Consider the following 13,143-nt stretch of genomic DNA (forward strand, 5'->3'; position numbering starts at 1 on the left):
CAAGCAATTATTATCTAAAAAAAAATTATTAAAAAAAACACAAAGAAATTGGAAATGGACAGAAGTGGGAGAGAGATAAGAGGGTACAGGTAAGGGCAGTCAGAATGTATACTATACTATACATACATACATACATATATACATATTAATTATAATTTAATAAGCAAAACAAATGGAGATCCCAACCTACACAGAGGTGCTGTGCTCTAAGTTAATCCCATGGATAAGACAAAACCAGCAGTGCTTTAAAAGCAGTGCTAGCAACTCCAATTCAGCTATACTGAGTAGCACAACTGGACACCATCACACTGGAGAGCACTAAGAACCTGGCTCTTAACTCCTGACCTTAGAGCACAAGCAGCAGAGTAAAACATGACCCTAGTTAGGCCTATCACATACGATTTTCTAATTTAGGCTTTGGGCTCCAGTCACTACTGTAGAGCAGGGTTTACAAACACATTCAGAGCCTGGGTGAGAACAGTGGCAGCCAACTATACTAGTAACTCCCAACAGCTTCCTAAAGGCTCTCTCTGCCTCTGCAAATCATTCAAAGCAAGAAATCCAAGTCAGGCAGGCCTGGGACCTTCCTCCCCATGCCACTTACCAACTCTTGCAGCCGCCTCTTGCTCATGCCTTTGCGCTCCAGCTGCTTTTCAATCACTTTGGCGTTCTGTGCATAGGAGTCAGCAACTTCCCTCTATAGGAAAACAGAACAGATCTTTAGACCGATGATGCACTTCTCAGGAACCACAACAAAGATCTCAGTAGTTATTTATACCACTTAAGTCTAAGATTGTAACTCTTTATCTTCTCAATGACCCAGGAAAGTTCAGGTTTCCATGGGGATCATTTGATAAGGGCCCTCAGTAAAAACCACTTGACTGAAATACCAGAAAAGCAACTGCTGGTACTAAGGACATACTCAAACCATCAGGGCCAGGCTGGGAGGGACTGAAAACTATCCAGTGCAGTATCTCATTTATTTATTATTGCTTTGAAGATAGAATCTGCTATGGAATGCATGTAGATCCTAAATTTGAAATCCTTCTGCCTAAGCCTCCAGAGTACTGGAATTAAAGGCCTGAATCCAGTTCAGTAGCTTTAAAATGAAAAAGCAATGAGAGGATCCAAGTTCCTTGTTCTCACTTTATAGCTGTCTCTCCCATTTAGGAGACAGGCACTAGCCCAATAGCATAGAACTGCTTACTAGCAGGGCAGAGTGTGAAAGCTAGGTTGCCAACTCTTCTGCTCCGCAGAGGCTCTGACCCTAGAGTCCCCTTGCTCCCTTCCCCTACTCCACTTTCCCTGAAAGCAGAAGCACTTACAGCCTCTATCTCTTCTTCTTCTTCATCAATGGTAGATACCGTAACAGAGCTGAACTTGCCCATGTCTTTAGTCCTTTTGGTCATCATAACCTAGAATAGGAGGAAGAGGCATCAAGCTAAGTTCACCCCAGAAGGATCCATGAGCCTTGTATACAAGTGTGTTTATGTGCATGTCTGTTTACAGAAGGGGTGTGGGAATGCCTGCCTCTTAGGGACAGGCTGACTATCTAAATGTTAATGTTTTGAAGCATTTCTTATTGAGGTTTTTGGCATTTTTTGTTTTTTTTCCAAGACAGTTTCTCTGTGTAGCCCTGGCTGGCCTGGGACTCACTCTGTATTCCAGGCTGGGGTGGAAATCAAAGATCTGCCTGCCTCTGCCTCTGGAGTACTAGGATTAAAGGCACGAACCACCACCACCACCACCACCACCACCACCACCACCACCACCACCAGCACCACAGCCACTGTCGTCACCACCACCATCACCACCATCATGCAAAAGGTAGCTGAAGAGACAGCCATGGGTGCCAGGAACCAAACTCATATATTTTCAGTTGTGAGTGTAGCCTTTAATGGCTGAACCATTTCTCTGGCCCACTATTAAGGGCTTTAAAATGTATATTTAAAAATCAGTCTAATTCATTGAGGATTTAGTTGTTCCCACTCTTAAAAAAAACTGAAAAAGAAAATAAAGATTATACAATGTCTAAGGTTACGAAACTACTGTATATAAAACAAATAATAAACGTTATAGTCCTATAATATCTACTTGTACACAACAGTGAAATTTTCTTCATTAAGTACTTCATCAACAAATCCAACTTTCTCAGGTATTATATATCATATTTTAAAAATTGGGGGGGGGGCGTTGCTACAGTTCAGTGATGCTTGCCTAACATGCAAAAGTCCTGGATTTGATCCCCAGCACTAATTAAATTTGGGGCTAAATGTGTAGCTATCTTAAGCCGTCTGTGTCCTTTGGTGATAATTACCTTCTTAGGAGGCTCTTGTTTCTGAGTATATATATTGGTTTTCCCAAAGCCTTGGCCAAATTTCACTACTGCTCCATCCACAATGAAGGTCACAGGAGCATTCTTCGGCTGGGACTGGTAGAAGAGCGGCAGTCCACACCTGCAAATGGCAGAGTGAATCTCTGGGAGGCCTCTAATTCTACATCCTTAACGCTTGCAAAAGTAGACCCAGTTTCTGAGAATAGTTTGGTTTGTGGCATAATATGTTCACTTTTCCCCAAAAGAACTTGATAAGAATTAATTAGGATGCATGTTGAAATTTCTGATCAGATTCCTAGGTCTCGACCAGAATATTCTAGCTTGGCAAATGTAGGGATGAGTGAGGCCCGAGACTTTGCTATTTTCATCTGCATCACACGTGTGTATTGACATCAAACAAAGTTTGGGAAGTACTAGCTAATGCTGCTATTGGCTTTGTAGTAAAAACTGCTACCATTCTTCCCAGGCGCTTTAACACTGGTTTGGGCATTCTGTTCCCTTTGCTATTTCATTTTAAAGCTTCAAGAGAAATGGACAAGTATCACTGCAGTGTTTGGCAAATCAAATGTTGTACAACCGCCACGGCTGACCATTATGTTTTCTGAGCTAAAAAGTAGACCTATAAGATATGAGAAAAACTAGCTTCATCCATCCAGTATGGCTAACTACTCAAATGCCTTCCTGTCTTCAACTTATTTTCCTCTGCTTCATTCAGTGCTCCTACTCGGAGTCTTCTGAGAGCCAACACACAACTGTCCTTACATTAAGATTAAACTCAACTGCCAGGCATAGTGGCCAACCTTTAATACTAGCACTCAGGAGGCATGGGCAAGTGGATTTCTGTGACCTCAAGGCCAGCCTGGTCTACACAGTAAGTTATAAGACAGCCAGAACTACCCTGACTCAAAACGACACGAAAAATTGAAATCATTGATAGTCTTACTATTAATAGCCTAAAGCTGGAAATTTTGTTTAAAAAAAAAAAAACATCCTTTAAGACTCTTAGCTGTTGCTATACAGAGAAACCCTGTCTCAAAAACCAAAAAAAAAGGATTCTTAGCTTTACAGTCTACATAATACATTGTATACACGAACCTGGAACTAACAAAATTATATTGTCACATTTTCTGTTATGACCCAGCCAATTCTACTCCAGTGTGTGTGTGTGTGTGTGTGTGTGTGTGTGTGTGTGTGTGTATACATACATACATATCTATCTCCCACAATAAGACCTATCTAGAATATTCAAAGCAATGTTACTGGTAATAGATAAAACTAGAAGCAACTCAAACTCACTGTGAATGGGCAAACAAGCTGATACCATGTAATACTCAAAAATAAAGAACACTGTGAATAAGTAAATGAACTGATAGGATGGGATACGCAGCAATAAAGAGAAACGAATGATCTCACAGCAATTTGGATCAATCCAAAAAACATCAAACAGAAAAACTAAGTATAGAGGCCAGTGAGAGGCCAAGTAGTTAAAGGAGCCTATTGCCAAGCTTGACAACCTGAGTTTGATCCCCAACACCCACAGGGAAAAAGGCAAGAACCTTCTGCAAGTTGTCTTTAGATCCCCACATGTATGGAAGGAGGAAGGGAGGGAAGGGAGGGAGAGAGGGAGGGAAGAAGGAAGGAAGGAAGGAAGGAAGGAAGGAAGGAAGGAAGGAAGGGGAAGGGAGGGATAAAGGGAGGGAAGGAGGGCGGGAGGGAGGGAGGGAGGACAGGCATGCAGAAAGGGAGGTGGGCAGGCAAGCAGGGAGTGGGAGAAGAGGAGAGGGGAACAGAGAAAGACAGACCAGGTATAAAAGACATACATTTGTATGTAGTAGGAAACTTATAGATTTTCCCCTAAAACATTAGGAAAGGCAAGAACACAGGGACATGAAGCAGTGACTACCAGGGAAGGGTGAACGGAGGAGACTGGCTGCAAAGGACATGTGGACTGCTGCAAATGTCTTCTTCTTTTTTTAAAAAAATTTATTTATTTTATTTATATGAGTACATTGTAGCTGTCTTCAGACACACCAGAAGAGGGCATCAGATCCCATTATAGATGGTTGTGAGCCACCATGTGGTTGCTGGGAATTGAATTCAGGAACTTTGGAAGAGCAGTCAGTGCTCTTAACCACTGAGCCATCTCTCAAGCCCTGCAAATGTCTTCTATCATGATGGTGGTGGCATTATTTAACTGTAGTTTTTGTCAAAACCCATCAAATTGAATATTTAAATGGGAAAATTTTATTGCAGACATATTTAATCTTACTCTCTCAAATTGTACAATGTTAAAAATTAAGTTTTTTGCTTTTAATTCCAGAGTGTGTTCCGAGACTGCCAGGGCTATACAAAGAAACCCTGTCTGGAAACAAAAGAAACAAAAGAAACAAACAAACAACCTCAAGTTTTTGCCTGGTGTGGTGGCTCATGCCTATAGTCCCAGCAGTTGGGAGGCTAGGGCAAATGACCAAAAGCTTAAGGCTAGGCTGAACTGCATAGCAAGACCTGGCCCCAGAAGGAAAAAAAAAAAGGCCCTCATTTTCCTCACTTTTATAATCAGCTGGTCAGGGATGGAATTTAACTAACATCTTTGGGAAACATATTAGCATTTGGGTTGAGAGACTTATTTTCCTAACACATCATGCTTTTACTTACCTATGACCAAAAAACCCCACACTGATGTTACTTACTTTGCACATTTCTTCCTGTATTGACGTTCAATGCCCTCAGGCCTGGACAGAAAAAGGAAGTTAAAAAGAAAAGGTAAGAGCATATCTCATAACTGATTCCACCTCCTAGCTCATTTCTTCTGTTTATTCATCACTTACCATAACTCATGCTAAAAGTTCAGAAGCTCTTCATTGTGTTAAATAAATACATAACTGTAGCATGCATTCCTTCTTTCACAAACATGTACTGAGCAACTAATAGAGGTCAGGTACCATGCTAACTAAGCAGACAAAAGGGTAGCAATATAAGCAGTCACAAGAGTGACTGGACTTATAATTCAACAATATTAACGACAAGTATAGTCAGCCTTTTACATCCATGGTTTCTGAATCTATAGATTTCACCAACTATGGGCAGAAAAACATTAGACAAAGGCTGTGTCAGAAGCTGGAGAGACGACTCAATGAATAAGAGTGCTTGTTCTGCCAGAACAAGGACCAAAGGTAAACTCCCCAGCAGCCACACAAAAAGCCAGGCACGGCTATATATGCCGTTGTGGGGATCAAGATAGGCTGATCCTGAGAGATCCCTGGCCAGTCAGCCTAGCTGAAATGACAAAGATCTAGCTCAGCGAGAGATATTGTCTCAGGGTGACAAAGGACACCCCAACATTCGGCTCTAGACTCTTCATGTGCATACATCCATGCATCCACGTGCATGCAACACACACACCCACACACACCCCACAAAGTTGTATTAGTACTGAAAATACACATTTTCAGTAAGATAGCAAGATACATCTCAGAAACTAAGGAAAGAAAAAAAGAAACCTCCCAACTTGCATTTCTTTTTTTTAAACTGAAGCTATACATCTTAGCCCCAGTATGATAGCCATTTTTTTTTTGTATTTTGTTTTTGGTGAACCATTAGCTCGTATCTTTTCAGTTATGTTTTTTCTTTACATTAAAAAGACTTCCATTATTAATGAGATTTGCACTATTAATGAGTTTCACAAGTATTTCTTTCTTAAGTTTGTGATCTGTGTTTGATTTATGTTTTGTTTTGTGCATATGGAAATTTTAGATTTTTTTCTATAATAAATACAGAGTCAACCTCTCTCTCTTGCCCTCGCTTTCTGCCACGTATGTTATAACATAGCTGGACTTCCTCAATCTGAATTCCTATCTGAAATAAAAAATCTCAACCTCGTATTCTAAAATCTTCTCCCATTAGTTTCTTCCTCCAAATCACTATCTAAAAAGGCAGAAGTGGCTTCTTTTTACAGAATAAAATCCAAATTCCTTACCATGGCTTACCAGACACCACTTAAGAACATAACTGGGTTCTGTAGCATCTTCTACATTGTATCCCTCCCTCTTTCATAGACACTGGCCAAATCAGTCTTCCTTCTGTTTCAGTTCTTTGAAAAGAACATGTGCTTTCCAACAGGTGACCATGTCCACACATTCCTCCCTCCGCCCAGAATGTTCTGCTCATCACGTTGCTATAGCTGCTCTCTTCATCTACTTTGATGCCACTTCTAAGTAACTTAGTCAGAGGCCTTTCCCTGACCACTTTCACTAAGAGGTTCTCATGTCACTCTCCCTTCCAACCCTTTGTTTCATTCATATGGCTTCCAATAAACCTGGTTTTTCTATTAAATTTCCATCATCCATTCCCTGAGATGAGACAGAGTCTGTCTTACCACTTGCCAGAGCTGAGCAAAGCACTACATATAGGGCTGGAGAGAGGGCTCAGCAGTTAAGAGCACTGGCTTCTCTTCCGAAGGGTCTAGGTTTAATTCCCAGAACCCATATGGTAGTTAACAACTACCTGTAACTCCAGTTCCAGGGGGTCCAATGCCCTCTTGTCTCTGCAGATACATGGTACACACATGGTCAACAAATATACATGCAGACAAAATACCATAGATATAAACTTAAAAGTGTTGGACATACAGAAGATGTACAATAAACACTGAATGAATTTGAAAGAATTTACCTTAATAAGGAAACTAAACTTATAATCGAGGAAGCTTTTTCTGATATAAGATCTTATTGAAGCCCACTAGGATGATCTGTAGTTTGCCTATGTAGCCCAGGTGGACCTTAAACTCAAGTAATCCTCCAGCTTCAGACTCCATAAACTAGGATGATATCTGGCTGATGATATCAAGTTCTTAAATGGAGGACTTTGTAATGGCAGTAGAGGTGGTACTCCTATCTTTCTGAGGGAGTCACAGAAACTTCATGAAGAGGTGATGCTCCTGCCAGGGTTCTGATAGAAAATGGGACTTCATCCAAAGGAAATACTCCAAATATGTATACTGTATTCATGGAATTACTATGTACAGAGAATTACTCTGATGTCATTAGGACTTAAAACTCCAGGGTTTTCTACCAAAAGTATAGACATAAAAACTCTGTCAGGTTATTCTATGAACAATTATATACCAACAAACTAAATAACTTAGAAGTTATAGAATGAAAAAGAATGACCTGGCTGGGTGTGGTGGCATTTGGCTCTAAGGCCAGCACATGGGAGGCTAAAGCAAACAGATCCAGCTGAAGGCCAGCCTAGGCTGCGAAGTGAAATCCCATCTCAAAGAACAAAAATGAAAACAAAAGAAACAATAACACAAATTGCCCAAGCTCACTCAAGAAGTAGATGAAAAGATGGGCCATGGGCTGCGTGCTCAGAAGTAACAGGTAACAAAGAGAAACAGTAAGGACAGACTAGAACCCTGCTTTGGCCAACAGAAGAGTATAGTATGTCCTTGGAAAAGCTGCTCATGACTAGAGCATGAACTACGATAAAGGGAGTACACTTGCTTGTTGGTAAGTGCTAAGAACTCTGAACCCCCCAGCACTTGGGAGGCAGAGGCAGGCGGATTTCTGAGTTCGAGGCCAGCCTGGTCTACAGAGTGAGTTCCAGGACAGCCAGGGCTACACAGAGAAACCCTGTCTCGAAAAAAACCAAAAAAAAAAAAAAAAAAGAACTCTGAACCCTAACAGTAGCTTGGCCACAAGTTCCTGGCCTAGGCCCTGCCATCAAATAAGGCACTACTTGCCACTAAGTAAGGCTAGGCCTAAGGCTGTTTTAGCCTAAAGGCTGACTGGATTTCAGCGTTTCTACTTCAGTCTAGGGTCACCCAGTAGTTTTCTTGACTACCCTTATGATACAGGAGACTGAAACCTAGTTGTATGAAATTACTTTCTGTACTAACAGAATAATACATATTAATATATAATACTGTATTAGTCAGGGTTCTCTGGAGTCACAGAATTTATAGGATGTCTCTCTATATTGAGGGAATTTACCGTGATGACTTAGTCTGTAGTCCAACAATGGGCAGCCATGTATGAGAAGTCCAAGATCTAGTAGTTGCTCAGTCCCATGAGGCTAGTTGTTTCAACTGGTCTCCTGTATAAGTAGGTTCTAACAAATGTGCTGGCAAGTAAGTGCAAACCATTGAAGAAGGGGTGAATCCTCCTTCCTCCAATGTCCTTATGTAGGTCTCTAGCAGAAGTTGTGGCCCAGATTAGAGGTTTGTACCACCATGCCTAGATCTGATACTTGCTTTGTCCCAGGCTGACCTCGAACTCAGAGATATCCTTGCCTCAGTCTCCTGGGATTAAAGGCCTGTACTATCCTGCCCGGGCCTAAACTTTTCATAGCCATTATGCCTCAAGATCTCCACGCCAAGATCCAGGTCAGAAGTCTGTGTCTTCCAGCCTCAAGATCTGGATCACAGGTGAGTCCTCCAATTCTGGATTGTAGTTCATTCCAGATATAGTCAAGTTGACAAACAAGAATAGCCATTATAAATACTACTAAAATACAGAACTTTAAATGTGCTTATTACAGTGATCCTAAAGATAGTTGATAATTTTCAAAAACAATAATCTAAATAATGGGGGGGGGGATAAAACCTAGGACAAAATGACACATGTAATTTGAGCACGTGGGAAGTATAAGCAGGAAGATTGGGACACTTTCCACAAGTATTCCAGTCAAGGCTCTGTGCTACAGGAGAGACTGTCAAAGCAAAACTAAACAAAACAACAAAAAGTTAAAATAAGAGGACAAGGGCTGGAGAGATGGCTCAGAGGTTAAGAGCACTGGCTGCTCTTCCAGAGGTCCTGAGTTCAATTCCCAGCAACTACATGGTGGCTCACAACCATCTGTAACTCCAGGTCCAAGGGATTCCTGTTCTGGCCTCTATGGGCACAAGGCACACAAATGATGTACAAACATACATGCAGGCAAAAATTCATATACAAAAAGTCAACTTTCTAAAAATGAAAAGGCACAGAAAAAAGCCACATGATGATACAGGCAGATAATGGCGGATGCATGGACAAACCAAGGAATGCTAAGGATAGCTGGGGTTAAAACTCAAAACCACTAAGGATAGCTGGGGGGAAGTTTCAGAAAAGAGAGAGATGGCTCAGGGTGCAAAGCATCTGACACCAATCTCGATGATCCAAGTTCTATTCCTGGGAATAATACTACTTAAAGCTGTCCTTTGACTTCCACAGGCAGGCTATGGCAGCCCCATGCATGTCCTACTCCCACAAATTATACATAAAAATTAAAAAAAAAAAAACACCAGCCTGGTGGCACATGGTTTTAATCCCAGAACTTAGGAAGTAAAGGCAGGCAGATCTCTATGAGCTCCAGGACAGCCTGGTCTACATAGTAAGACCTCCCCCATCCTCCCCTCACCCCCCAAAGATGATAGGTAGTAGGAAAAAGTAAGACAGCAAGACAGTAAAACAATTTTCAGACTTCAGCCTCCAAGTCTGAGCCTGTTCATTTTTGTTACTTAAAGCTACCCAGGTTGTGGTATTTTACTATAGCAGCTTTAGTATGTTAATATACCAGTGTATTCAAGTGTGTAAGACAGTGTTCAGCATACAAAGGAGCTCAGAAAATGAAGTATTTGCTAAATAAATGAGTGGATTTTATTCCTTAGAATGGACCTCCTGTACGATTGGGCACCTGTGGGTGACCACTCTTATCTTTCATATACATCTTGGGACTCTTTTTTAAAAAACCTGTGTGTGTGTGAGGTTTACCTGCATGTGTTGTCTATAGAAGATGGCATCAGATCCCCTGGACCTGGAGTTAGAGATGGTTGTGAGCCACCGTGTAGATGTTGGAAATTGAATCCAGGTCCTCTGGAAGAGCAGCCAGTGCTGCTAAGTGCAGAGCCCTCTTTCCTTTCTTATTCTCTGTGTTATTAGGTTCTCCTGGTTCTATTCATTTTTTGATCTACTTTGTAAATCTTTACTCCTTTCTTTCTCTCCCATCTGTTTTATATTGTGTGTATGCAAAGGGACTCATATAAGCCTAGGACATATATATCTGAGGAAGACCTTGAACTTTTCATCCTCCTGCTCCGATTTCCATAGAGTTGGAATTACAAGGGTACCAGCTATGTGGAGTATCAGGATTGCAAATACTCTACCCACTGAGTTATAGCCTTATCCTTTGTTCTACGCTCGTTTTATGTAACCTTAAATTACCCATATACACCAAGGATTCCTCAAATTAGAAACATATATATCTAACTATGTCACTCCTTCCTTACAAAATGGAAATATGGGGCTGGAGAGATGGCTCAGTGACTAAGAGCACATTGTTCTTGCAGAAGACCCAAGTTTGTCTCCCAGGGCCCTTGTTAGGTGGTTGACAAGCATCACCAGGAACTTTAGCTCCAGGGGAATCAAACATCTTCTCTTCACCTCTATAGGCAGCTGTACTCACAGGAATATATCAAAACACATACCAACACACACACACACACACACACACACACACACACACACACACACACACACACACACACAAAGGCTGAGGAGGAGATTGATCACAGTCTGTAAGGCACCTGCCTTGCAAGCAAGCAGTAGGACTTGAGATCGATCACCTGGCACCTGGAATCTAGCTTAATAGCTTAATGTTGGGTTTGGTGGTGTCCTTGTAACACCAGCACAGAGTCAGGCAGTTCTCTGGGGCTCACTGGGCAGCCAACATGGAGTACGCCACAAGTTCTAGGCCAGTAAGAGAGATACTTCTTCTTCTTCTTTTTTTGTTTTTGTTTTTGTTTTTTTGAAGAAGGGTTTTTCTGTGTATCCCTGGCTATCCTAGAATTCACTCTGTCAACCAGGCTGACCTCAGAGACCCACTGGCTTCTGCCTTCTGAGTGCTGGAGTTAAAGGTGTGTGCCACTCAAGGACTGACACCCAAGATTGTCTTCTGACCTCTACAAGCATGCGCACACACATACAGACACACACGAGCAACACCCCCTAACACACACACACATATACAGAGAGAGAGAGAGAGAGAGAGAGAGAGAGAGGGAGAGAGAAAGGGAGAGAGAAATAGCATTTCACTGCCTTCAGACAAAGCATTTCACTCTCCTCACCACAGTACTTATGATGCCTTTTCTTTAAAACAGTAAGCCATGCTTTGGCCACAAGACTATTGAAATTTCCCATGGACATTACATTTGATGCTCTTAATTCCTTCTACCTGGATTGTTCCACATCTTCTTTTAAGAACTAGTGAAGTCTTAGCTCAAGCCAAGTGCAAATATGACTATCCTTTAGAGCCTTTCCTGACCACAACACATGTGAAATAAATAACCTTCTCCCACCTGTTTTTTCATAGCCTTTGTTCACAGCACCGGCATTTCCTTCTATCATAATAAGAAGCCTGTTTCCTCACTGATTTCTTTAACAAAGACTGTGCCTTATTCATAGATTTGGTACCTAGCTCAGTACCTGGCACAAGACATTCATAAGGCTAGGGATGTAACTCTATAGGAGAGAGTTCACCAAGCAAGACTAAAGCCCTTGGTTCCATCCCCAGCCCTGCAAATAATACTGCAAATAATATAACAACAGAAGTTACAGGTTGTACTAACTCATTCAAACCTGTAACTGGAGCATCAAATGCCAAGAGAGGCAAATTTCAGTACCATTTCAACAAAGTACAATAAATAATTTGTTGACTGAAAATAAGTTAGGATATTAGCACAAACGTCAAAGTATCAGGCCTAACTGTATGAGCTGCTTAAAACTAGCATAGGATAATTTACATTTATCGGAAACAGATCTCCACACAGCAGCGAACTAAAGCATTAAGCCCTTACCTCCGAAGATAAGTAGTCTCCTCATCTTCTGTGTTACAAAACTTATGAGCATGTTTCGCGGCATCGATCACGCGAGACCGGTCCCGGGGCCTCATGGGCAATTTCTCTAACTGGCAATCTGAAGGAATGGAGAAGGATTTCCTCGCTTAGTCACTAAAACATACCTTGACCTTAGAGTGGTGGTGCACGCCTGGAATGCAGTGGCATGCAAGAGGATCACCAGCAAATTTGGGGGCAATCTAGAATACATAATGAGTTCAAGGTCGGCCTGAGCTACTTAATGAGATCTTATCTCAAAGCAAAAAAGAAAAAGAAGGGGGTGAAAAGGAAAGAAAACTGAAAAAGAAAAGAGAAAAAGAAGCCCGATGTTTCCTTGCAGCCGCCACTTCCCGCCACTCACCCAGCACCAGGACCATCTGGCCGCATAAACAGTAGTAGACATGGAGGGGCTTCTCGCCATCATCATATTCCTCGCGGTCCCGGGTGTCTGAGCAGACAACCGACCGCGACACGACTTTCGGCATAGCTCCAGCAGAGCAGCCAGAAAACTCCAGGAAAATGAAGAGTCGCGCCGAGATGGCGTCACAGACACTGGCGCCAGACCCTTTCTCCACCCTTGGTCACGTGTTGATGCCGGCTTGATTAACTTCCGGAATGTCCCATCCCGCTAAGATGCAGGGGGAGGCGGGGGAGGGTGCTGAGTTGATAGAAGCTCAGTTTGAGGCAGCTTTAGTTAACGACACTTTCGGTATTATTTAAATTATTTCTACACAGTCATCAATATTGTTCTTATTTATTAGCGCCCCCCGCGCGCCGCCCCCGCCTCCCCCGCGCGCTTGTATGTGTGTGTGCGCGCGCATGCGTGCGTGCGTGTGTGTGTGTGTGTGTGTGTGTGTGTGTGTGTGTGCGTGTGTGTGTGCCTGTGTGCGTGTGTGTGTGTGTAGGCGCGTGTTGAGGTTAGAGAACAACTTTCAGA

General features: G+C 42.2%; 1 protein-coding gene across 1 annotated transcript in view; it reads right to left on the reverse strand.

The window, feature by feature from the left end:
• The window catches only part of CUNHXorf56 (chromosome unknown CXorf56 homolog), a 13,908-nt gene extending 1,173 nt beyond the window's left edge, over positions 1–12,735 (reverse strand). The window contains exons 1-6 of the mRNA XM_028773164.1: positions 12,568–12,735; positions 12,168–12,285; positions 5,026–5,067; positions 2,318–2,456; positions 1,326–1,415; positions 605–697 (exon numbers count right to left, since the gene is read on the reverse strand). Coding sequence (XP_028628997.1) covers positions 605–697; positions 1,326–1,415; positions 2,318–2,456; positions 5,026–5,067; positions 12,168–12,285; positions 12,568–12,691 — 606 coding nt within the window. The 5' untranslated portion in view covers positions 12,692–12,735. The remainder of the gene's footprint in view (positions 1–604; positions 698–1,325; positions 1,416–2,317; positions 2,457–5,025; positions 5,068–12,167; positions 12,286–12,567) is intronic.
• Between the last annotated feature and the right edge of the window lie 408 nt (positions 12,736–13,143).

The sequence above is a fragment of the Grammomys surdaster genome, unplaced genomic scaffold (assembly GCF_004785775.1).
Source record: "Grammomys surdaster isolate TR1022 unplaced genomic scaffold, NIH_TR_1.0 222, whole genome shotgun sequence".
In the NCBI taxonomy this organism is placed as follows: Eukaryota; Metazoa; Chordata; class Mammalia; order Rodentia; family Muridae; genus Grammomys; species Grammomys surdaster.